The 26,880-nt window shown below is 37.8% G+C and overlaps 2 protein-coding genes across 2 annotated transcripts in view; one reads left to right on the top strand and one right to left on the bottom strand.

Annotated features, from left to right (window-relative positions):
* Nucleotides 1-26,880, top strand: part of slc12a7b (solute carrier family 12 member 7b) — a 335,443-nt gene that overhangs the window by 186,871 nt on the left and 121,692 nt on the right. The window lies entirely within an intron of this gene.
* The window catches only part of sspo (SCO-spondin), a gene marked incomplete at its 5' end in the record, with an annotated part of 88,796 nt that overhangs the window by 57,593 nt on the left and 4,323 nt on the right, over nt 1-26,880 (bottom strand). The window contains 38 exons of the mRNA XM_083557720.1: nt 697-814; nt 1,597-1,639; nt 2,035-2,276; nt 2,398-2,539; nt 3,945-4,072; nt 4,333-4,581; nt 4,835-4,942; nt 5,028-5,076; nt 5,231-5,390; nt 5,701-5,851; nt 6,080-6,262; nt 6,358-6,495; nt 7,484-7,624; nt 8,413-8,629; nt 8,878-8,978; nt 9,105-9,227; nt 9,478-9,708; nt 10,044-10,280; nt 10,485-10,891; nt 11,034-11,127; nt 13,429-13,578; nt 13,944-14,053; nt 14,620-14,747; nt 14,845-15,047; nt 15,165-15,299; nt 17,076-17,332; nt 17,688-17,782; nt 18,364-18,541; nt 20,781-21,033; nt 21,184-21,349; nt 22,482-22,700; nt 23,865-24,037; nt 24,614-24,740; nt 24,963-25,104; nt 25,267-25,507; nt 25,795-25,951; nt 26,062-26,187; nt 26,647-26,732. Of these exons, the coding sequence (XP_083413846.1) occupies nt 697-814; nt 1,597-1,639; nt 2,035-2,276; nt 2,398-2,539; nt 3,945-4,072; nt 4,333-4,581; nt 4,835-4,942; nt 5,028-5,076; nt 5,231-5,390; nt 5,701-5,851; nt 6,080-6,262; nt 6,358-6,495; nt 7,484-7,624; nt 8,413-8,629; nt 8,878-8,978; nt 9,105-9,227; nt 9,478-9,708; nt 10,044-10,280; nt 10,485-10,891; nt 11,034-11,127; nt 13,429-13,578; nt 13,944-14,053; nt 14,620-14,747; nt 14,845-15,047; nt 15,165-15,299; nt 17,076-17,332; nt 17,688-17,782; nt 18,364-18,541; nt 20,781-21,033; nt 21,184-21,349; nt 22,482-22,700; nt 23,865-24,037; nt 24,614-24,740; nt 24,963-25,104; nt 25,267-25,507; nt 25,795-25,951; nt 26,062-26,187; nt 26,647-26,732 (6,208 nt within the window). The remainder of the gene's footprint in view (nt 1-696; nt 815-1,596; nt 1,640-2,034; nt 2,277-2,397; nt 2,540-3,944; nt 4,073-4,332; nt 4,582-4,834; nt 4,943-5,027; nt 5,077-5,230; nt 5,391-5,700; nt 5,852-6,079; nt 6,263-6,357; nt 6,496-7,483; nt 7,625-8,412; nt 8,630-8,877; nt 8,979-9,104; nt 9,228-9,477; nt 9,709-10,043; nt 10,281-10,484; nt 10,892-11,033; nt 11,128-13,428; nt 13,579-13,943; nt 14,054-14,619; nt 14,748-14,844; nt 15,048-15,164; nt 15,300-17,075; nt 17,333-17,687; nt 17,783-18,363; nt 18,542-20,780; nt 21,034-21,183; nt 21,350-22,481; nt 22,701-23,864; nt 24,038-24,613; nt 24,741-24,962; nt 25,105-25,266; nt 25,508-25,794; nt 25,952-26,061; nt 26,188-26,646; nt 26,733-26,880) is intronic.

Genomic DNA, 26,880 nt, shown 5'->3' with positions numbered 1-26,880 from the left:
GTGTCAGAGTCAAACACTATAAATCTGTGATTTATGGTATAGAAAATTAATCAATGTGTTCTGTCCAATCAAGAATTCAACAGTACCTGGGAATAAAGTCTTATTATACAGTTTAGAGTACCTTACTTTTTTTAATAGTAGCTACATCCTCCAAGTCATATAACTTAAAATATAATCTACCAGCCAAATTGCAATAGTCAAATCAGGTATCTTCTTCTTTTGGCTGCTCCCATTATGAGTCACCACAACAGATCATCCGTCTCCATACTACTCTATCCTCTACATCTGCCGCTTTCAAACCAACTACCTGCCTTCCCTCACCACATTCATAAACCTCCTCCTTGGCCTTCCTCTTTTTCTTCTTCCTGGCAGCTCCATCCTCAGCATTCTTCTACCAATGTACCCCGTGTCCCTCCTCTGCAAATGTCCAAACTATCTTAATTTGCGCCTCCATCACCTTGTCACCAAAATGACCTACATGTGCTGCTCCTCTAACAAACTCATTTCTTCATATCCTATCCATCCTTATCACTCCCAATGAAAATCTCAGCAATTTTTTGTTTCTTTTTTGCAATAGTCAAATCAGGTATGAACATTTTAATTATTATTTTTAAATCTAACCCTAACCCTAACCCTAGATTTCTCTGGTGTAGAGATACATGCACTAGATTTATATGTATATGCCCAGACACTTACACATTAGGGACAATGTTGAGGCGGCCTGTGTCAGCTGGGTTATTCTCTCTGGATGATGAGGCAGTCAACTGACCATAGTGCACTCGGCCATCCTCCAGTCCCAGAGGAGAAGAGCAGACTTCTGTGAAACATTGATATTTTACTGAAAAATCATCTCTCAGAATATTTTCTGCCTCCATAGTAACAAGAAAACTTATGAAAGTAATGCAGTTTGCACAACAAAATCAGTAAATATAACTAAATAATAAAGAGCATTAGAAGCGTTTAATCTTAGCTATATATAAATCATACAGAATAATGATACTTCTTATACCTCAAATTCTTATGCTACCTCATATAGGAACAGTTCAAACTTCAAACTATCAACTTTATTTTTTTCCAGTAAGGCTTTTTTCTTTTACAGTTTTTCACAGTTGTTTTGGAGCATTTCTTAAATCACTCTTAATATTTGAAAGCCAGTGCATTTTCAAAACATTTTGTACAAGCAGCACAATACATTGGATTTCTTGCAAAAGCCTGTACTTTTCTCAAAATTCTTAGTTCATCTCCTAAAAGTAAGTATTTGTGTCTAAGCACATCTCATTCCCATCAGAATAAGTAATCCTTTTGTCATTGTTTACATTAAAATCATTATCATTAAAATGTTTAGTCATGTTTTCAGTATGACTAAATGACAAGTGACTAAATGATGTGGAGGTTGAACAAGGAGTTTTGAGAATTTCATCTGAAAAACGCTCCAAAGCAACTGAGAAAACATTTTAAATAAGTCTCACATCAAAGAAAACAAACAAATATTGTGGCTGACTTTTAAATGAACAGGGGTTTTTTTTAAGTAATTTGTCATAAGTGCTTAATTCAGTCCTCAATATAATATGTAAAAAACATAGACAAGCACAACACAAAAATGTCCATTGTAGTTACCCAGAGATCCAGGTTTTCCATGCTAGAGAGAGAGAGAGAGAGAGAGAGAGAGAGAGAGAGAGAGAGAGAGAGAGAGAGAGAGAGAGAGAGACACAGAGAGAAATAATGTCAGTCATGTAAAAATTAAAGTGCAGTATCAAGTTTGCAAGTTGATATGCATAATTTGAAATGAAAGCAGAATATATATATATATATATATATATATATATATATATATATATATATATATATATATATATATATATATATATATATATATATATATATATATATATACATTAAATCTATGACAAGAGATCAGTAATAGCCCTAAAGCAGAACTGAGATTTTCTTTCTAGAATTTAATAGAATACAATTTTTATACTGCATGGCCTCTTCAATGCTTATATTATTGCCACATTGTGTTTCAGGTCTTACAGGTGTAGAGGTGGGAGTTGCTAGAGTGACAGCAGCCACACTGGGTGTCCTGAGTGGAGAAGGGGTGGGGGTGACATGGGTACGATTCGCTTCAGAGTCACAGCCTTTTTCGTCGGCTCCATCTGGACACTGAGGAAACCCATCACATCGCTGTGAAGCCTGAATACAACCCCCTGGAGGAGGGCATGAGAACTGACCTTTACGACATCCTCTGGAGCTTGGGGTAGTAGAAGGCTGAGTTCCTAAAGGATATAAGCCATTTTTAGAGTCCTATATAAGCCATACAAATCACTAAGTTGTACTAAAATGTTGTTGGAGAACAGTATGGAAGTGCAACTTAAAAGGGAAATGAGCTGTACACACCATCTCCACAACCCATCAGCTCTACTCGTAGGTAAATGCTATTCTGGAAGTCATGAGGTAACACTCGCACAAACTGAGCTAACACCATCCTGTCAAGTCTGTTCTCCTTAACGCCTCGATCATCATGGTTACCCAGGAACACCTGCAGACAGATCATTATTCGATAAAAAATGGAATTTGTGTGGAATTTATGTGGATTTATTTTCCTGCTAACATGCTTAATTACCTATTCATCATCACTAAACTTACTATACATCAACCTACATTCACTGTCCACTTTATAAGGAACATCAGAGTGACAATACTGTGACATCAGGAGCTTTAATAATGGGCATGTTTCTTGAGCTGGAAGATGAGCTGTGATGTATGTTTCAGACCAGTTCATTTTAGTTTTGATGTCCTTTTGCTCATTATAACCTCTTGGCTGACAGGAGGGAACCTTGATGTGAGCCTAAAGGCTCCATCTAAAGATCCAACATAGTCTGTATTCTAAGATGCTTTTCTGCACACCACCAAGAATAATTATTTGAGTTACTATAGCCTTTCTGTCAGATGAAACCAGTCTGGCTATCCACTGCAGACATTGTTTATTACCAACATGTTTTTATCAGTAGAATTAGTGCTCACTGTATGTTTTGTGAAGCATTCTATATGAATTCCAATCAATTAATGTGGCAACAATTATATGCCATGGACATGTTCATTATTATGGGGAGATTACCTTTTTTTTTTCTATTTTCATGTGATCATTAACTAATGTTCTTCACCTGTATTTCTATAATTATATTCAGTGTCCTAATGCCATGCAGTTGATTAATTGGATAATAACTGAATGATCAGAGGTAGATGTTTCTAATAAAGTACTGGGGGTTAACAGTGCAAAGTAATGGAGAGTGTGTTAGAGAAGTGCAGAAAAGTGTGCAGGCAGGGTGGAGTGGGTGGAGAAGAGTGATAACAGGAGTGGTTTGTGATAGAAGAGTATCTGTGAGAGTGAAAGGGAAAGTTTATATTTATGTGGTGAGACCTGCGATGTTGTATGATTTAGACACAGTGGCATTGACTAAAAGACAGGAGGTGGAGCTGGAGGCAGCAGAGCTGAAGATGTCGAGATTTTCATTGGGAGTGACGAGGATGGACAGGTTTAGAAATGAGTTTATTAGAGGGACAGTGCATGTATAATGTTTGGGAGACAAGGTGAGGTAGGCGAGATTGTGATGGTTTGAACATGTGCAGTGGAGGGACATGGGGTATATCGATAGGAGAATGCTGAGGATGGAGCCACCAGGAAGGAGGAAAAGAGGAAGACCAAGAAGGAGGTTTATGGATGTGGTAAGTAAAGACATGCAGGTAGCAGGTATGAAAGAGGCAGATGTAGAGGACAGAGTAGTATAGAGATGGATGTTCCGCTGTAGCGAACACTAATGGGAGCAGCCGAGAAAAGAAAAATTTTTTTTCAAATAAAGTGGTTAATATGTATATAAAAAAATAAACATATATTACTCAGTTACTATGTCCCTTTCTACTACAATTCCAAAAAAGACTCTCACCTTAGCTTCAGGGCGTGCATCTGTGATGAGCTCTTTGTAAGTGAACCACTGGTTGCCATTTGTGCTAAACTGCAGGTAGAAACTGGACACAAATGTGTCGAAGTGTCCACCACCTTGAGTAAGCAATCCTAAAAAGCACAGCACAGGTGCAGACTAAACATCACTGTGTTTTCTACAGCTCAGTAAATCATGCCATAAATCTTAACTATACATTATACCTTATAAATCATGAGGTAGACTAAGACAAAACTGAAAATGACTGGAGAACTGCTTTCATTAAATTAATGTGGTAGTGTAGAACAATCATTATTCAACAAGTTTGGTTTATTACACTACTGTGTCAGCAGCATTAAAAAAACTTTATATATTTAACCCTAATGACATGCACCTGTGATGTTGTATGGTCTGAGCAGGTCGATCTGTAGGTAAGGGGCCTGACTGTGGTGTGTATGGCTGAAAGGGGAAGATGGAGGGAGCTCCCTGTACTCCTCAGGTTCAGGGCTCCAACCCTGCAGGTCATTGTGAGGGTCGTGAAAGTGGAGGCGCCCTGCAGAGGCCGGATGACCAGGCTGCTGTGATGAGGCACTGAAACTGGAGGGAGGTAGAAACTGCACTCCCAGCGGAGACCAACAGTCATCTATAAAAGACACAGAGGTAGTAAAGTAGATGCATGGAACATTGGATAATCATGTACAATTTATACTACATCGACATCAGTTTTAAGTCAAAATGCTTTAAATGTGAAAAAGGAGATCTCCTTTTTTTATTGTTATACTAAATTCAGTGTACAAATATCAGTGTGGTAAATATACCCAACCATACCAATACTGATAAACGAAAGGTTTCTTTCTGCTCTATTAAAATATCTACTATTTTCTACTATAACAGACCTCCAGGTGGGAGAGGAAACGTCGATGGTGTGACCTCTGGTGCTACAGAAGACTCAACAGTGATCGGCAGAACTGCTGGTGTTGGTGTGATGACACTGACGTTCTCCGCTAAAAGGATTTGAACAAATAATAAGTTCAACCCTGGTGCCATTCAAATTAATATTTTCATTTCTATAATATTCTCGTCAGTTACCATCACAATAGCAGCACCTGCTTCCTTCCCCTGGTATCAGAGTCTGACCCTGCAGAAGCAAAACCCACAATCGAAGTGTGAAGAGAAAAACATACACCATAACCAGCTGCCAACCTCTTCTCAATTAAATTTACAGGTCTTTGAACAGATGAAGAGATAAACATTTCAAAAGAGTTTTGTTTGAGAATTACACAAAGACACACCTGTGGGCATCCAGTGGTAGCGTACGGGCAGAAAGGTGCACACTGCACTTTAAGGTTGGGTAAACAGTGGCAAAGCTGGCAATTAGTTCCTTTCCAGCGATCACCCACTGCATGTGTGCGTCCCTGATACTCACACTCTTCACACGGCTCTGTCTGACAGCTACACACAAACACACAGGAAACACACCAATTCATGTAAGTAAGACTGCAAAGTAACATGCATATATTCTATGGTAATACAAAGATCAGTGGTCAGGAGTCCCTGACATCATCTGGATTACATAATTCTCTGAATTACATCAATTAGCTTAAAATTTGGCCCTTTTATAGGAAACAGTTTGGGCACCTCTGTCCTAAAGCGTATTGTTTAGCAACTTTGTTGATTATTCATTATTTCATTACATTAAAGTAAAACTAATGGAAAAGGTATAAAAGTTGAAAGTGTGAGGATCTGTCGCAGGTGTTCTCACCGTCTGGCTTTCCGGTAAATGCCACGGCACTGTCTGCCATTGCCGTGTTTAGAAGGATTATTTGGACTTCGAAAAGACCACTGGACACTCTGTACACCACAAGGACCCAAACACTCGCCCCATGAAGACCAGGATGACCAACCACAATGAACTAAATTATAATAGACACACAAAACAAAAACACATCATAGACCCTGACACAAAGTTTCAATGATTGGTTCAGTTAAAGCCTAAAATTTTAAAGTGTGTGTGTGTGTGTGTGTGTGTGTGTGTGTGTGTGTGTGTGTGTGTGTGTGTGTGTGTGTGTGTGTGTGTGTATGTGTGTGTGTGTGTGTGTGTGTGTGTGTGTGTGTGTGTGTGTGTGTGTGGAGGCATATACCTAAACATTCTGGGTTGGCTTGACAGTGCTGTGGTATTCCTCTCTCACATCTACAAATCTCACATCCTATTTTAACCTGCTGGCCTGGCCAATATCGTACTCCTGACACTTCACACACACACTCTTCTGGGAGCACACACTGCTGCAAGTGGTTCATCACTTTCCCTTCTGGGCACCAGCACCCTAATTAAAAGGGACAGGCATGAGATAGTGGATGAGTAATAAAGCAATATGAGCCCTTAAATCAGGAATAAAAACCTATAAATCTAACAGCTTACCTGTGAAACACTCAGCACTGGGATCACAGGATGCAGCACTTGCTATATGAGCACAAGTCAAAGGACAAGGAGCACAACTGTGTGAAACCAGACCAGCCGGACAGGAAACATTAGCACAGGCATCCTGAGCACATGGCCCTGAAAGCAGAGGAATAACAAAATAAGAGATTTTTCAATTATTTTATTATTAATACACTCATTGTCAGTGCTATGCTGTAGCTTACTAAAAGATTCATGTATATATTTTTATATATTATTTTCAATATTATTTAATTAACTGCTATTACTACACTATATAAAATAAAGTATTGGGACTCGAGACTTTTGTCAAGCCATTTGTGGTTCTTCCCCAAAGTTAAAAGCACATAATGTATAGAATGCCTTTGAATTTATTAGCATGAGATGTTTCCTTTACTTGAGCTAATAGACCTCCATGAAGATATGCTTTACATAGGTTGGAGTGGAAAAGCTTAAGTGGCCCGATATAGAGCTCTAACCTCAACCTCACTGAACACCTTTGGGATGAATACTGTAGGAACACTGGCCTCCTCACGCTGCATCAGTACCTGACTTTTTATTGACCATGTGGCTCAATGAGCAAAAATCTCCACAAACACTCTCTAAAATCTCGTGGAACATCTTCACATTAGAGTGAAGGTTAGATGTTATGAAGTTTTTACTAGAAGAGTGTAATTTACACTAAGCCGTGATTTGCTGTACAATGATATTAGACAGTGTTAGTATTAACCAAAAAACATTTACTTGTATATGTTATAGCCTTTTTGCATTACATTTTGAGTTATCTCCTCCCAATAAAAAGTTAAATATCTCATAGTTCAGAAAATATATATATTTTTCTAATTTATCTTAAACTGAATTCCCAGAAAACTAGTAACGCAAACCGTATAGTGTGTTTCCTGGCATAAGTTTGATAAATGTGGCTTTTTAAAAGAATTTATCTCTGCTTCATCAGTGTAATGGAAGTATGTCAATATTCACATTAACATTGGTGAAGCCCTATTGTGTGTGTGTGTGTGTGTGTGTGTGTGTGTGTGTGTGTGTGTGTGTGTGTGTGTGTGTGTGTGTGTGTGTGTGTGTGTGTAATTGGGTGTTTGTGTGAGCTCACTTATCTCGGTGTCTCCTGGCAGCCCAGTGCATGCTCGACCGCCGTTCTGTGGTGGAACACACACTCTCTTGCGAATCTCCAATCCCCCGCAACCTTTAGAGCAGTTGGACCACGTCGTCCAAGCTGACCAATGTCCATCAACTGCAAAATACATCCATATGTCAAGTCACAGCAAGTAATCAGTACAAAAATTGTCTGTATAATGCAGGGGTGGAAAATACTTAAGTAACTGTGTTTCATTAAGTTAAGTATAAGTATAAGTATAATTTACAATTTAGAGGTGAAAATTTTTACATAGTTGTTCATGGTAAATATTTCTAAGGCTTGATGTCAAGAATGGAACCTTTCACCTTTTTGGTCTGGTTTCTGTTTAACTGTTGAAATCTAATTTCTACTCTATAATACTGTATCTGTATTTATAATACTATTTAACAGCTATTCACAATTATCAAAATAAATGTTTTTTTTCACTTTCACATAAAAACACTTTAACTTGAAATTCCCCTTCGGGAACTCGAGCTGCGTCGAAACGCATTTCGACGCAGCGTCTCGTTGGGATCTAAGGTTACGTTCGTAACCTAGAGACGTTGTTCGTGTGTTTTCTGTAACTCTAGTGGATATTAACAGTTTCTAATTAATCTTAACTTACTATAAATAATCACCATCTCTAATTTCATCACAGTTCTACTAAGGCCTGAGGTTTATGATGATGACTTTTGTACGTCGCTCTGGATAAGGGTCTCTGCTAAATGTTGTAAATGTAAATGTAAATAGTGATGATGATGATGATGATGATTACAACACTGATGATGATGATGATGAAGACTACCATCATGATGATGATACTAATGATGATAGTGACAGCCATTAAAAAGATTTTAATAATGATGATGCTAAAAAAGCAGTACTAGAGAAGAAAAGGCTCTCACCAGGACATGCTGAGGAGTAGCACTGCTGACTTTGTGTATCATCTCCCCTGCAGTGTGTTAGCATGTCCCCACTAGGGCAGTGTCTGTATCTGCTCATAATCCCAGAGCCACAAGAGCGGCTGCAGGGACTCCACGGGCCCCATGGGCCCCAACTGCGACAATTCTGTTCATCTGTGGGGCTTCCAGCATTAGGACAGTCAGCTACTTCGTTACATACCTAAAACAAGCACATACACATATGTGTGTGTATATACAGGTTCTAGTGCAACTTTTAAGTAGTAACATGGCATATCAAATTCATTATGTTTAAGTATTTAAACAAAAGATACTATAAATGCTGGGATCTGTCTTTAAAAACATGTTTTAGGCATTTAGGCTTTTCTGAACTGGTGGTATGTCACATGATTATACTGAGGAAAAGACAAATTTTCTTTAGTGAGATTATATAAGTGTTTCCTGTCTTACTGATTTAAAAGGGACACAGGATCCATCAGAACAGGTAAATTCAGGACAGGCATCAGTAATGTTCCTGTCACCAGGGAGCAGTGGAGAAATACTAGGCTTTTCTGTACAAAGAAAAAGAAGAACGTTGTGGGCACATAGGAAATACAATTGAGCCTAAAAGCATTTGTTTGTGAACTGTAGAATTGTTTGTGTGTCAATGCACTATTGAGAAATGTTTTCAAACTCACCGCACAGCAATTCGTCCTCTCCTCTGGGACAATCAGAAATTCCATCACACACATGTGACATGTTCACACATGTTCTATTATCACATGAGAAGCTGCCAGGACAGGGTGGTATTCGTGTGGAACCTGGAAAAAAAGAAAGGCAACAGAAAACAAGAATAAAAACGTACAAAGTTAATAGCTAGTGAGTGTATGATGACGTAGACTAGATGCAAGATATTATGCTTCATTACAGGACTACATTTTATTTTTATTTCTATCAGGAGTTGCAATGGCAAAAGATCTTAATTTCTAAAGGAGGCCAACTTCAACTTATGCCACAAAATTCAACAATGGAAAAACATGTAGTATTAGTGCAATTGAATATGCATCTCACCACAATTGTCCACGCTTTCATCAGAAGCATCCCGGCAGTGTGGCGTCCCATCACACAGATGCACATGCTGGACACACTGGTCTCCACTCTGACATAAAACCTGGTCAGGTCCACAAACACGGGCACACTGCTGTTCATCGCTTCCATCCTGACAGTCTGTTTCACCATCACACCGCCAAGCCAGAGGCACACACTGACCATTCTTACACCCGAACTCATGCTGATTACAGTCTGAAACACAGAAACATAAACTCACAGTGACTACAGTCTGAATAGTGCAGAAGCTTAAATAATTATTACTTGAAAATCCACTGATATCTGTTCTACCAATTAAATCGATATTTAAACTGTACAAAAGCAGATATATAGAAACTATTAGGGATATACAAACTGTATTGTGCCAATATTGGCCTGAAATTCTCAACCAGTACCATGTTTGCTTCTATGATGTTGACATCAAGTTCTTTTTAGGTATTGACTGATTCTCCTAGTAAATTTGATTAGTGCAACCAACCAAACAATATGAAGGCCTATACTTGCATATTTTTGCTCCAGGGGTGAAATACCTTTAAAAGGACATATAACTTCATCAATGCCAGACGGGCAGTCCTTACGGCCATCACACACTCTTTCCGCGGGTACACACCGATCACCAGGACATTGAAACTCTCCCGGAGCACAAACACACCCACGCTCATCGCTAAAGTCTCCACAGTCATCATGACCATCACAGCGATGCAGATAGAGAATGCAGGGTCCGACTGAACAGCGGAACTCCTGCTCAGCACACACCACTCCACAGCCTGTTAATAAGTTATCACTTCAGTGTTAGCAACACTGAAAGTACAGTATATATTTGCAAATTCAGGCAGTGAGTACTTCAATTAACTTTTGCATAGAATTCTATTAATATGGTGCTTTTTACAATAGACTTGTAAAACAATTACAGAAGCCCCAAGCAGATTAAAGGCTTACTTCTCTACTATGTTAGAAACGTTATTAGTTACCTTGTTCATCAGAGTCATCAGCAAACCCACAATCCAGTCTTCCATCACACATTTTAGAGGCAGGCAGACAGCGTCCATTGGCGCACTGGAACTCCCCAGACACACAACCTGGGATTGCTGTAACAGGAGCACAGAACTCCTCATCAGACTGATCAGCACAGTCAGGATGGCCATTACAGCGCAGCTGCAGAGGTAAACAGGCTCCTCCAGAGCAGCGGAACTGCTCAGGAGGGCAGGTAGTGGGACAGAGCTCATCTGATCCATCTCCACAGTCATCCTCATTATCACAGAGCCAAAGAGAAGGAATACAGCGATGAGATTCACTACATTGGAACTCTGAATCCAGACATGGAGCAGTGGGAGGACATGCAGGGCCAGTGCAGTGCCAGGTGCTGTTGGAACAGGAGCTGAAAACACAAGTGTGCATAAATGAATAATCACGACATGCTTATTTTTTACATTATTATTATTGAAAGCTTCAGTACACAATAATATTCTAGGAAAAGTCAAGGTGATTTTATTGCATGACCATAATATTCTCTGACTGACCAGTTCTGACAGTACTGAGTAACAACAGCTCCAGGAGGAAAGAATGAGCCATCCCACTCACACGGGCATTCGGAGGGAGAAATACACCCATCTCCTGTGGTGTGAAGAGTATAATTAAAAATTATTATTAAAACAAAAGGGGTGTAATTACAAACAGATAACTAACCCAAAATCCAGTCAATAAGTTGCACAAAATGATTGGATTCACCTTAGTACACTTAGTGTAGCGGTGGCTAATGCATAAATAAGGAGTCACTACCATAACGGTATTTCTCAGCTATGATGACTGATGACTAAATGTTTTAACATTTTCATTTTACTTTTGACATAGAATAAACTATGCTTTGCTGTACAAACCGCACCATCTGCAAACAAGGCAACACAAAACTGTCCAAATTAAATTCCAATAGTCTGATCGCTGCCTGGAAATGTTTGCTTTTATAGTAAAAAAAAATAAATTAAAAAGACGTGAAACAAATTCTCTTTTTGAGTTTTGAGGACTTTTATACATGTATGTATACATATGTATACAGTTGTTTAAAATGTTTTATATTTCTGTATAAATATGTATAAAACATCATCAGACATATATGCAAGTCCTAATAGTTACATATCTAGGACATATTAACTGTGTCATCTAAAACTTTGATGATATATGATGATGTAAATGATGAGATATTCAACGTTTTGCAATTTTAGGTTGAGGAACAGTGTTGGGGGTAACGCGTTACAAGTAACGTGCGTTACGTAATCATATTACTTTTCTGGAGTAACGAGTAAAGTAGCGCGTTACTTTATACATTTACACATTAATATCTGAGTTACCTTTTTTTAAAAGTAACGCGAGTTACTTTTCAGTTAAATTATTTAGCATAAAAAAATAAATGAATCAAAATGAACGTAGTCACGTAGAATTGCGCACTCATACGTGCGGAGCCGCGGGAACAGAAGCTGGTCAGAAGCGGAGATGGCAAACCAGAGCATTACATTACTGTGATGGAAGTATTCTTATTATTTTGAAATAGTCGAGGAAAAGGAATAATGGTTAAGTGTAGATTATGTGTTGGTGAAAAGCTCTTGTCAACTGCAAAAAATACCACTTAAAAAAAAAAAAAACAACTGCATGCAAAGCACAGCACTACAGATGTGTGTGTGTGTGTGTGTGTGTGTGTGTGTGTGTGTGTGTGTGTGTGTGTGTGTGTGTGTGTGTGTGTGTGTGTGTGTGTGTGTGTGTGTGTGTATAATGTTGAATATATGGAAATGGAGACAGAAATATAGAAAACTTTTGCTGACTTTCCACCACTGCAGATCTATTGACTGCTCAGAATAAAAGTTTTCAGTGGGAGACACATGTACGATGCCCTCACAGCGGAGGAAGAGAGCAAATTCACAGCTCATTTGCGCTTTTTGGGAAGATAAACTGCCACTGTCACTGATAATAGCGCGAACTTTGTAAAAGCGTTCAGAATGTTTCAAGCTGATGATGAAGCAGAGAATGATGTAGACGAGGACGAGGTCATATTTACGGAATTGCACGATGTTTTATGAGTTGACAGCGAAATGTATGTTCTCCCTCCACATTACCGGTGTGCAGCCCACACATGTCTTTTGCCCTAATATAACTTATTTCTTAATGCCAATTATCTATATTACACCTGTTACACCTGTAAGGCATGAGAAGGGGTACAAGTAACGCAAAAGTAATATAACGCGTAACTAAGTAACGTAATTAGTTACTTTTTTGGGGAGTAACTCAATATTTTAATGCGTTACTTTTAAAAGTAACGTTGCCCAACACTGTTGAGGAACATTATTCTGAAATGATTCTGTGAATAGACACAGTCTTTCACAGATTGGTGAAGATCTGCGCATCTTTACTTCTGAGAGGCTCTGCCTTTCTAAGATACACTATTTATACCCAATCATCTTACTGATCTGTTGTCAATTACTTGCAAAATGTCTCCTACTGTTTAATTTCTTATGCCATATTCCAACTTTTTTAAAACATGTTGCAGCCATCAAATTAGCTTTTACTTTTTTCGTAAAAAGGTAAATTGATCAGTTTAACAATGTTTTTTCTACTGTAAATAAAATATGGATTCATAAGAATTACAAATCATTGCATTCTGTTTTTATTTACATTTTACACAGTGTTCCAATTTTTGGAATAGGTGTATATTTTTGAAAATTATTTATTGTATTGCTAAACTTGTTTTTTGCACAAATTCAGTCTTTTTGCTTAGATGCTTTACATAGTGAGCCATACTTTATCTACTCTATACAGACCTCTGTGTATAAAAAAAAGTGTTAGAAGCACAGATTTACCAAAAGATTAATTTTGATAATAATCTTTCACAGTTAGTATTAATTATTAAAAATGAAGTGATTCCCTGACCGTGACGGACAGTGCCCTGAGGGCAGAAGCAACCCTCAACACAGGATAGGCTGCTGCAATGAGAGTCAGCATGAGAAGAGGTGCCAGGACAGACAGCAGTGCAAGCAGAACCACAGGCCTTATAAACCAAACCATCCTCACATTGCATAGCTAGAGAGAGAGAGAGAGAGAGAGAGAGAGAGAGAGAGAGAGAGAGAGAGAGAGAGAGAGAGAGACAGACAGACAGACAGACAGACAGACAGACAGACAGACAGACAGACAGACAGACAGACAGACAGACAAACAGACGGACAGACAGACAGACAGACAGACAGACAGACAGACAGACAGACAGACAGACAGACAGAGAGAAATAATTAGCCATCTCAAATAAATCAAATTAAGCATTTTGAATTTGCCTTAATTTGCCAAAATAATGAATTAGCCTGAACACTGTTACAGTTGAAGTAAAAAAAAAAAAAGCTTTGCATTGGTATTGCAGTGTGTTTTTTGGATGGTTGTGTACTGATCCTTACGGCAAAGCTCTTGAGATCTCCAGCGAATGTAGACTCCTCTACGATTGCACTCCTCAGCGTAGACAGCGACGGCTGTGCAAAGACACTCGCAGTCTCCTCCAGAATCACACCTACATCATAAACATGGACATCCTGAACTGCAGAACCACATTAACATGTATTGATTATGCATTCATAGAAGTCACGTACATCTTCAAAAATGCAGTTATGCAGACGCACGACTGTTTTATGTATATAATTTTTTTATGTCAAAGACCATGATTTTTTATTTAATTTGTTCTTCTATCTCTTAGTTATTATTGCAATGACTGATCATGTTTGATATTATAAATATAATTATTTTTGCTACCTAATGTTGAGAACAATTTACAATTCATTTGGTTTTAAATGCACCTCCCAAAATGTAAATACTGTACATGGACACCACACAAAAGATTTCACATTTCTACATCACTATGCATTTTGTATAGACACAATAATAGGGGAGGTATGGTTTAAGATGTTTTACACCCTAATCATGCAAGACAGGACAATACATTTTTCAAAAAAGATCATATCACTGGTTTTGACCCTTACATTTGACCCTTACATTTGCTTATAGCCTTGAGACCAATAGAATTGAACTTTATTATAAAACTGATCAAGCACTAAGCACAAAAAGTCTTTCATCACTTACCCACAGGCATCAAAGACACACCAATCATAGTACTGCTGGTATGGCACTTCATTATGACATGAAGCAAATAGCTCTTGGGTAATTACTGAACACTTCTTCTTTGCCCAGCTTACTCTGTGTGGATTAATCTAGAAATAGAAGAGATACAATGTTCGAAGCATTGCATTGTTAATGTTTGCCATTTAAAATAGCAGAAATTGAGTGGAGAGATCTAGGCTCACTCACGTTGCAGGGGTCACGCAGGTCTTGCTCAGGGACATCAGGGCAAGATGGGCTCACCTTCCAGGAATTGCCAAACAGCTCTGGTGTAGACTCAACTATTCCTTGCCTTGTGGTAAAATCATTCTCAGTGTCTCCATCAAAGTTCCCGCACAAACCCCCAACTCGGCCTTGCAAGCGGGGTTCCAACCGCACATACACACGCATGCCTTTTCATTTATAAAAACAGGAAAATCTGTTTGTCCTTCTTAAATATTCCTTGGCAGAAGGTAAATATGATATTTCTTTCAAAACAACATATATTGAAAGTTCATTTATGCAAATACCTCCATCCCAAAGAAGTGTGATGCCAAGTCGAGAAGAGAGAGATACAAACAGACCAATATTCTCCAGCACTAAGCCACTTCCTGAGTAAGACTTCGGGAGAGTCACAGGCATGCCATTCACTGTCACAGCCTTTCCTGTAGAAAGTAAACACAAATCAGTCACAAGAATTTTTTTGCATGTAAATATGTCCAATATCTGACCTGATATTAAAGAAAAAAATCGGATTAGTTAAATTATAACAGGATTTATATCTGGTCACATCTGGCTTGTTTATGAAGGATCTAAATATATATATATATATATATATATATATATATATATATATATATATATATATATATATATATATATATATATATATATATATATATTCATTCATTCATTCATTTTCTCCCGCTTATCCGTAATTCGGGTCACGGGGGCAGCAGTCCAAGCAGGCCCCCGTCTTCGACTGCTGCCCAATCCTCACAGCACTGTCCCTTACGGTCCCTCCTGCAGGTGGTGAGCCCACGGGAATATATATATATATATATATATATATATATATATATATATATATATATATATATATATATATATATATATATACGTATATATATATATATATATATATATATATATATATATATATATATATATATATATATATATATATACATATATACATATATATATATATATATATATATATATATATATATATATATATATATATATATATATATATATATATATATATATATATGAAAATGTTCTTTCGGCTTCCCCACTTAGGGGTCGCCACAGCGGACCATCCGCATGTTTGATTTGGCACATGTTTTTAAGCTGGATGCCCTTCCTAACGCAACCCTCCCCATTTATATATATTTATATATGTGTGTGTGTGTGTGTGTGTGTGTGTGTGTGTGTGTGCGTGCGTGCGTGCGTGTGTGTATAATAACTAATTCCTCGTCTCTTGCGAAATCTAGAACCAAATTACATCATTTTAGGTGTTTTATTGATAGTATTAATTATATATTTCATGCATATGGGGTATTAAACCTTAACCTGAAGTACAGTATAGGGTCAAAAGAGATTTATTGCCCTGTGCTTTTACATTACCCTGACTGTTCTGAAGAGGAATTAAACAACATTTTGGAGTACAACTGTGGTGATTTGTATATATTCAGCTACAGGAACAATACTGAGATCAATCACAAATGTGGTAGAGCAGTAAAATCTGTAGAGCAGTCAGTGTTGTAGTTCATCCCAAAACTGCAAATAGTGTTTGAGATCAGAACACTGGGCTGGCCCATCAAGCCTGTCGAAGCGCATCTTCATACTAAAAAACTTTCTTTCGGCTTCTCTCATTAGGGGTCGCCACAGCGGATCATCCGCATGTTTGATTTGGCACATGTTTTTACGCTGGATGCCCTTCCTAACACAACCCTCCCCATTTATCCGGGCTTGGGACCGGCACTAAGAGTGGCTGGGGTCGGTCCCTAACCGGGGATCGAACCCGGGGCTGCAGCGGTGAGAGCGCCGCATCCTAACCACTAGATCACCAAAGCGCATTTTCATACTGTAGATCTTATTTTGTATACTTTGGGTTCTTTGGTGTACATTGCCATACTGGAACAGGTCTAGGGCCCATAGTTCCAGTTAGGAGAAATTTAATTGTAACAACAATGCAAATTTTTTGCTTCAGGCTTTATGAACAGAGTGTGTGGAAAAACTGTGTACTGTACGTGTGAAAGTCTTTATGCGCCAGCTGATATTAAACCTTACAACTGCTAAATACTTTTTAACAACAAAAAAGGCAACCTAAGTAAAAGGGAGAAAGAAATTGTTTTATGTTTAATCAAATTGCCTTTTTTTTTTACATATAATTTCCTGTACTGAGAAAAGTATATTGGAATTAAGATGCTGACCCCTGAGCAGGTGAATGGCGGTGTTGCCGATGCTCAGTGTGACAGATTTGGTGCAGGTGACCCCAGTGCTGCCGCAGGGTACGTTCTCTGCAGTAACGCTGAACAGACCTTCACTCTCTTGCACCAGCATGTACTCACAGTCTCCCAGGAAGGAGAAACACCGTCCATCAAAGGTCACATAATGGGGGTCACCGGTAGCTACACATGTTCCAGCACATAATGACTGGGTGCAGTGCCATCGATGCTGCTTACATACACTGTAGGAAATGAAGAGTACATGTATGTATGTACGTAATTTGAACATGATCACATATCACTGACAGGATACCACATGCTTACTTGTCTTCACAGTACAGTTTTAGGGCATAACATGTGAAATGCTTCATTATACTGTATGTTTGTGATATGTGGTCATACAGTATAGTTATATAGGTATCAAATTTATTTTTATTTATAGATCATCATTAATTAACAAGCCATAGTGTGTATGTATTTCTTATAACTATCGTATTACTATATATAATTAAATGTGCCGTTTCCTCAGTTTGCTAGAACTATAGTAGTGTCTGTATTAGAATTGCTTAAGCCATTCTCAGTCGTCAGAATGCTCACCATGTGTTGCAGTCTTTAGAAATGGTATCATTTGTGAAGAAGAGCCGGCCATTGTGGTGACATGGACATTCGTCTGGAGACACGCACCGGTCACCCTTTGAAAAAAAAACACTCATTAAACATACAGTAGGTGGATAAGATTTTTTCACAAAAAAGATCCAACTATATTTATATTGCATTATTAGTTAATTTCAATTCATTTTTGTTTGTATAGTGCTTTTAATAATGAACATTGGCTCGAAAGCAGCTTTGCACGGGTTATAAAAGAATGTGTAAGTTTGTTCTTTTTAATTGTAATTGTAAACAGTGGTGACTGTGGCAAGAAAAAACTCCCTGAGATGGCATGAGGAAGAAACCTTGAAATGAACCAGACTCAAAAGGGAAACCCATTCTCATCTGGGTGACACTGAGTGTCCATTCAATATAGTTCCAATACAGTTTACACATTTTTACAGCAAAATGCTGCTTTAACAGTTACAGGGTGGGTATAGGAAAGTACACATCTAGGATTGGCTTGGCTGTAACATAACAGTGAAAATATGAGATATAGACTGAAGATTTTTTATAGTGTTAATATATTAGATTAGTCATGCCACCTTATAATGTGTATGTATAACACTTTTACTACTAGATCATGTATATTAAAAAAAAACTACTATTGAAAGAGCAGACAAACCGAGAGCACAGTTCCCTCAGGACAGACGCAGCCATAGATAGGCTCTGTGCAAGACAACTTGTCAAGATTAGAGCAAGTCCTAAGACAAGATTGAGGAGAGAAGACCAGAGATCCTGGACACTCTGTAACCTCAGGGCAGGTATAATCAGTACAGTTCCACACACCGTGTCCACATATACTACAGACAGAAAAAGAAATGAAGTACCTGTTAATAACATTCAGGGTAGTGAATCTTACTTAATGCTGTCATGGACTATAGCTAAGCACATAAACTCATGGGATAAGTATGGCCCTTTTGAATTTAATTTAGAACTATAATGTAACAAACAGACTACTTATATAGGACCAACCAAGACTGAAATGATTACACATGAATCACCAAAACACATGCAGGAACTGTACCTGCAAAGTAATAAGAACCTGCAATGCAAAGAATAAGAAAACTAAAACTGAATAATTTTTTAATCATAAGAGAGATAAACCTGTATTTATAATTCCCCATACATTTAATCCTAGACAATATATATATGAAGTGTTTGCTTTATGCTTTAAAGCAAAAACTGCTTATGCACAACAAAAATATGAATGAGGATTATAATATTGCATCATTATCTGATATGATAATGATAGTCAATACGTGCACTTGTGCTCACACACACACACACACACACACACACACACACACACACACACACACACAGACAAACACATAGACATTACTGGCATGTCTTTATAAGTACTTAGATCTAGCCATAGTGTTCCGTGTAATAAGATAAAAAAGCCGCAATGAAGCCAGCCTATCCCGATAAGAAATGCAGCGAGCTGTAGAGTGACTTCATCAGAGCTTGCATACCTCAGGAATTCTCAGGAGTCACCAACGGTCTTAAAACTTCTCTATATTAGTGCGTGATTTAACTCCCTTACTAAATAAGTCAGATAGGTTCTCTTCAAAAAGGTGTTCTATTTTTTCCCCTTAATAAGGCCAGATATGATAAAGACACTATACTAGATAATAGAGGTAAAAGTTTAGCCCTCTACACTGCAATCTTTCAATCATTAGCCAAACAATGGGGGCAAAGAGGGCAATCAAATTGTGTAGGCATTTACTCATATCTTTTAAAACTAAACAATTTCATAAGAAGACACTTGACACTCACTGTCATAAATCTAATATGACTTGTAATAAGTTATCTGTTACAAAAGAATCTGTCTACCTTGCTGGGGCATGTAAAATATTTCATGACCAAAAAAAGCAATTAAACAAATATGATGAAATATATTGTATGCTTAGTCATTATGTGTGTGTGTATATATATATATATATATATATATATATATATATATATATATATATATATATATATATATATATATATATATATGTGTGTGTGTGTGTGTGTGTGTGTGTGTGTGTGTGTGTGTGTGTGTGTGTGTGTGTGTGTGAGATAAGATAAAACATTACCTTTAGATGGTAATAAAAACCTATCATGAATATTATATCACAAAGAAACTGGGATAAGCCTATTTTTCTCTCTTTCTTTTATTCGATCCGCCTTCAAGGAAACAAGCCTAGATCCTAAGTAGTAAGAGACAACAACTAATTCCATTCCAAGAGTCTAATGCTTCAGCCCTTTTTGAATACCCCTCCCTTATAGCGCCCTTGAGACAATATGTTACAGTTACAAATATTACAACGGGGATTCTTTCTCAATGCTAGTGATAGCGCACTAAATCTTTGCAATACGCAATAAGAATGATTGAATGAGCCAACTGCTCATTCATGAGTACAGCTCATGCATTCCGATCAACGTAACCTCTCTGAGGAGTGTAGATGTGAGGTTTTGCAGGCAAGGAGGCACAATGAGTCAAAAACAAAAAAGATTAGGCGGACAGTGCCTAAAGAAAAAGCATGTAAAATATCTCAGAAATATTGCTCAACTGCTCATTTTACACATATTCATTTTCTTGAAATTAGTGAATAGTGCTGTTCCTGGTCCATTCCAGGGCACGTTTAGTCAGTGTGCCAGTCTAAATCATATTGAAAGCAATTCATGAGGTTTTAAACAAAGAAAAAGAAAGGTGCTTTACAGAACTAGGAAATTTCATTTTGCATATCCCTATGATCTCGCACTTGCTCAGGGGTCCGAAAAATTTGAGCTTAGCAGCTCATAAACAAAGAAAAAGACTGGATAGATAGATAGATAGATAGATAGATAGATAGATAGATAGATAGATAGATAGATAGATAGATAGATAGATAGATAGATAGATAGATAGATAGATAGATAGATAGATAGATAGATAGATGACTACTACTAATTACGACTAATAGATTTATGACTATTATGTTAACAAGCTTCAACAGAGATGGAAAAAAAGATATAGTATATATATCAAAAGTTTAGTTTTCCCCATACCAGGTATTACAGTTCATCTGCACAGAGCTTCCTGGGCGGAGGACAACTCCATCATGAACACATGGGCACATGCTGACCGGCACACACTGTCCCTGGTCATCCTGTGCCAGACCTGCAGGACACTGGCATCCTGGTACACAGCTCCGAGCAACTGAATCTACTTGGCAGCTCCAGTTCTGCTGTAAGTCAGTACAATAACCTCCACATGCCTGGCCACATTCTTGATATACTTGCCCCCCAGAACACTTCATTGCTGGGTGGAGAAAAAAGTAAAAAAAAAAAAAATAGAATATTGGGATAAACAATTTGAATTTCTTTATTATAAAGAATTATATTATACTATATTATATTCTAATGACAATCTAAAGATTATATTGAACACTTATACAGTGAAAGCTCTTACGGCAGAATGTGTGGTTCCTCCAGATCACTATCACCCCTTCCTGTGCGCAATGATGGGCATAGGCGGTGAGGACAGTACACTGACACTGTGTGTATGGAGCACAGCTACACACCTCGCTCAGACACTGGCGCATGTACGGCTCCCTCTCCACCACATCATGACAGCTCTAAGAGAGAGATGTGAGAGGTATATTCTGTCATTTTTAAATGGTAATCTATGGCTAGCTTTTTTTAGAATGTAAAACTAAGACAAATACAGTCCAACATTTCATACACAGCCACATTCTAAATACACACACACAATGCAAACCATAGTTTATATCAAGAAATTCTAAAACTGTGCGCCATCATACTGACAACAAGCCTAAACATGTTGATGATTTTGTTTGTGAACAATGACTAAGGACTTTCCATTCTGATAGGAATGATATGTTCATTGACACAAATTACTTTTGAGAGATGAACTAAGGATTGTGAGAAAAAAAAAAATACAGGCTTTTTCAAGAAATCCAAAGTGTTGTTCTGTTTGCACATTGTTTTGAGAATGCATTTACTAGTTTGCAAATTTTAAGAATGGTTCGAGAAATGCTCTAGAGCAACTGAGAAAAACTGTCAAACTAGTGTAGGTTAGCAAAGCCGTCTAAATTAACATTGAACATTATGGACAAGCAAATAGAGATGCCTTCTGCATCAGACATGAATATTGAATGTTGGTGGTGGACATTTTTTTTTATTGTTAACATGTTTTCTATGTGCATGCAATTCCTTGTATTTACAGTTAACCCCTGGTAATTCGCGGTTTGGAACTCGTAGCTCGAAAATTCGCAGGTTCTTGTTTGGAACCTAACTAACAGCAAGTTGCGGATTATCTTAAAATTTGCAGAAATCCGCAGTGGGACTAAATGTTCAGGAATGTTAGGAATAACTTTTTAAACTGTGTTTTCACTAACAAATTTCGGAATTTTTTTTAAAACTCATTATTGTACTAAAGTCACATAATGTCTAGATGAATTCAATAAGGTATCATTGGGGCTACGGGGGTGCATCCAAAATTTACAGATTTTCGGAACTCGCGGGGGTCTTAGAACGTAACGTTCCGTAAGTTCCGTAAAGTTCCGGGGGATCACTGTACATCTAAGCTTATCATTTGTTATTATTATTGCCCATATTCAATCCTCTGCAATAATGTTGGTCAAACTGTAGGAAACCACTGCATATCAATGTTACAAATCTGACAACTGTTGACAAACTTTACACATTTATCCAAACTCCTGAACCTGATAATAAATTCATGCTAACCTGAAACACCGGACTGTGGATAACAGCACAGATACTCTCTGCATATTCTCTGAGCTGGTTGTAGGTGTTACAGGTGTCTGATGTCACTGCTGAGGGAAACTTGCATGACCCAAGACTAAACTTTGCGACAAAGGAGGTCACACTGTTCTCAATGTCCCCCTCTGGTGTGGTGAAGTCATCGTGTTGATTCCATGTCAGTGTCCCACACAGGCCTCTTACCTTTAATAGTGAACAAAAGAATACAAACACAGTTGAGACTCGAATAAAAAAAAAAAAATACTGCTGTAGTATTTATGTTGGGAAAGTTAGTTGCATTTAGAAAAGGGTTATGCACATGCTTTTCTTGACGTTAACAGATAATTTACCAATAAAAATTAACTATAGATTCATACAACCAACTATAAAGGGACATCCACCATCATTATTTAGCAGTTAATATAAGTGCATGTGATCCTGCATATCCTGTTATTTTGCTTTTTTAAATATATATTTTTATATCAGTCAGAGCCCTAAAATTAATACTGCTGTGTCCCGCAAGCAAAATCAGCTGTGTCTCACAAGCAAAATCAGCATAAGACCATAATTTTGGACACTCTGAAATGACTGAGACACTTTTTAGTATTTTTGTAAACTGAGTCCTGTACACATAACTCACTTGCAACTCTGAATAGTGCATAAGTCCATATTTACATCTGATATCTCAAACCAATCCCTAAATCGATGTCCTCAATTTCACTAATAAAACCTCACTGCACATGTGCAACAAAACACCCACCCCCTCCACCAAATAGATGCCTGACCTACTGCAATAAACAAATAGCCACAAACTTCTCTCATATTGGATTTACAAATAAGATAACAAAGATGAATGAACATTAATACGAATAGTCCTAGCTGGCTGTCATTGTTATAACTAGACAATTCTTGTATAAACTCATTAGATTACAGTGTAAACACATTACTGGCATTTACATAGTGTTAACCATCAAGAATATCCAAATCTACTTTCTAGGGAAAGAAATAATCAACTTCTAGAATGTAAGTGTCTTTTAAACAGACCGTTTCATTTATTTGAGCAATGCCAGAGGTTCAGTAGGTCATGAAAACACAAACTAAAATATGCTTCATGTTGCATTTTACTATGCATGTTGAAACAAAAGTATGTCCTGTCTCACTGGCCATACTAACTTCCTAAAAACAGTCTTGAATATTTATCCAAGAGTACACAATGCAGGAAATGACCTTGATCATCACTTCAGAGGCTACTGATTGGTGATTCAGTTGCAGCATCGCTAACTCTGCAATACAGTGCCATGTTAAATTGTAAAAGCAGAAGGATGTGGTATTTATTTGATAGAAGTTATAAATAATGCCTTGCTGAACCTTATGAGCAAAGCTCGGCTGCAGAGTGATGAGGATCAGAGGGCTTTCAGTGTTCCATAGCAGCTGAGCCCCAAACACATGGATAATGATGAAGCTGGAGGATGATCTCCGCACTGCCATATCAGCTGTTAACACTGGCAAAGCCTCTAGCTGTCCATTTAGCATCACAGACCCTGAAGGAGCCAAAGCGACACAGTAAGAGAAAGGAGAACAAAAGTATACATACTTAAATAAATAGAATGAATAAACACAGCTTGTCAACTAGATCAGATGGATGGATGGATGGATGGATGGATGGATGGATGGATGGATGGATGGATGGATGGATGGATAGATAGATAGATGGATAGATCAACATGAATGAATAAATGAATGAATGAAAAGATGGAATAATGAATTGATAGTTTGATAGATTGTGGCAAATACATTGAGATGCTTGGGAAGGAACATACAAAAATAATTACTCTATGTAAGATGCATAACTGGCTGGCTGGAAGAATGGATGGATGGATGGATGGATGGATGGATGGATGGATGGATGGATGGATGGATGGATGGATGGATGGATGGATGCTTAAATTAGAAAGATAAATGGAATTAATCAAATTAAGTTTAGCTCTATGGAAAAAGAAATGGAAAATGAATAGCAGATCAAGAAATGAATAGATGAATGATTTGCACGGTTAAATAAATGAAAAATAAATGACAAATTAAAAGCGAAACATTCAATGGACAGATAAGCTGTTCACCTGTGCTAGTGAGGGTCACTGTGGTATGAAGGGCAGTGATGGTTGTCTCCAACGGGCAGCGTATGCCACTTCTTTTTACACACTTGCCAACTTTGATGGTCATTAAAAGCTTCTTGTCCACGAAATCCTTTACAAACAGCAATGTAGGTCAGGTGCCAGTTATACAAATCACATGTTTGCTAGTTTCAAACGTTTAAACCTTTGATCTTTTTTTTTTTTATTATTAAAATTGCCTTTGATATTGCACTTTACCTGATATATGTGTAATATACATTCCATAAAAAGTCAAAGCAGTAGTCATAAAGATGTGGTAAAAGTGATTGTATCAGCACTGAAAGTTGCATCTCACCTCAATGGCTGTTAGCTGACAGTCACCAGCTTGGAGGTTATATCTCTTCTTATCAAAAGTAGTGATTTGCATTCCCCCAATAATACTGCATTGAGCTGCACACCTTTCTGCAGAGCATTGCCACTGGCCTGCCTGACACACACTGTAAAGAAAGTGACAGGGAAAGAAAATAAGATATATATAAAATATCTGAAATTTGATTTAAGACATAGGCTTGCAAATTACACAACATATTAGCAATGGAAATAATAGCTCAATAATTACACTGATATCAGCTTGTCAATAGTACTGTGACTGTACCTACCACATGTTACACCTGTGTTTTATAGTGTCTCCTTCCTGGTATATGCGTCGCCTATGGAAGCACGGGCATTGTTCGCGTCGTAAGCATTGGCCATCATGCAGATAGAGCCCAGGAGGACACTCACAACCCCCAACACACTCCTCCCGGCACTGGCCTGATGCTGGGGGGAGAGCCAAGGAGCAGCTGGGGGGACAGGAAGATACGCAGTCTGAGAAAAGCTGACCCCCAGGACACACTCGCTCTGCATGGTACATGAAAGCAAAGAGTGACCAAAAAAGAACAGGAGGAAGGAAGAAAGCCAGAAGAAATAAATACTGTAGATAACAACAGAAAAAAAACAAAAAAAACAAACCTATGCTATTCTTAAACGTGAGTCGGGATACATATTATCTATGTCATCATAAAAAATGTGCAGCCTAGCTAAAGAGTAAGTTTATTGCTGCTTTAAATAAGGTACATATATATACTTCCTTGAGATGCTTATTTGAGCATAAGTGACTACATCTACAATTGATATTAAAGACATACCACAGAGACCAGGGCCTCTCCAGCTGAGGATGACATGTTGTTGAGCACACTCACGGGCATAGCTAGCAAACGTATCACACACAGCTGCCTTTCCCTCATTAGCCCTCAAACTGCAGTACACATACAGACAGGTGTCTACATAGGGACCTGGATCCACCTGGAGCACAGTAAAATAATTTTAAGTCACAACTGTTTAGTTCTCTTCAGTACAAAATGCATGCTTTAAACAGATCGCAAGTCTGTAAAGTATTCTGACAGCTCTCTCACTCGATGATGACAGTGTGCGAAGGGATTCTCCTTCAGCTGATCACACATTAATTCTGCTGCTCTACGCAAGCTGATGTCACCCATAATATCACAGCTGTGGCCCAGCTCTGCTGCATCACTACAGTCCTGGGGATGATAAGAGAATTGGAAACTCATACCTTTGGTTTTGTAGAAGACTATTCATTATATTGTTTTGTGCACGGGTCATCGATCTTATCCATAATGGGCTAGTTTGGATGTGAGGTTTGGATCATTTTGTGTTCGGATCATTTAAGCTAAATAAGACACATAACTTGCTTAATGACCAAAATACATTGAAATTAGGGCTAGCATTTTTTTCTTTGCAATGGAAAGTTGCAGTCACTCCATCCCTTTGCAGATAAGACTGGTGACCCGTGTTCTTCAATATAAGAACTTAAACATATTGAAAGCATTGTTTATGAAGTATAGTATAACCAGAATAACCAGAAAATAAATACTTTACTGTTTTTCAGTCTGCCTGCAAAGTCTGGTTGCAATTCTTGAGAAAGATCTGACTGTCAACAAGTAAAATATAAATGAAGTATATATTAGGGTAATAATTACCTCTGTATCTTGATTTGGAACACGCCAGGAATTTCCAAAGCTAGCAGCATATTGAGATACACTTCTGCTTCTACTGGTAAAGTCATCTGTGTAAATATAACATCAAATGCAATTCATGAAATATATTTAAAATTTTTGCCTTAACAGTCTAAACACATTGGAGTAAGCACATAGCCTTGGAGATTACTGTTATCTCGGTCAGGATGTACAGGATCCAGGTGTAGAAGGAGGTTG

Source organism: Silurus aristotelis, assembly GCF_946808225.1.
Source record: "Silurus aristotelis genome assembly, chromosome: 1".
In the NCBI taxonomy this organism is placed as follows: domain Eukaryota; kingdom Metazoa; phylum Chordata; class Actinopteri; order Siluriformes; family Siluridae; genus Silurus; species Silurus aristotelis.
Note: the sequence above shows the minus strand (reverse complement) of the source record. Positions and strands in the feature narration are given on the sequence as shown.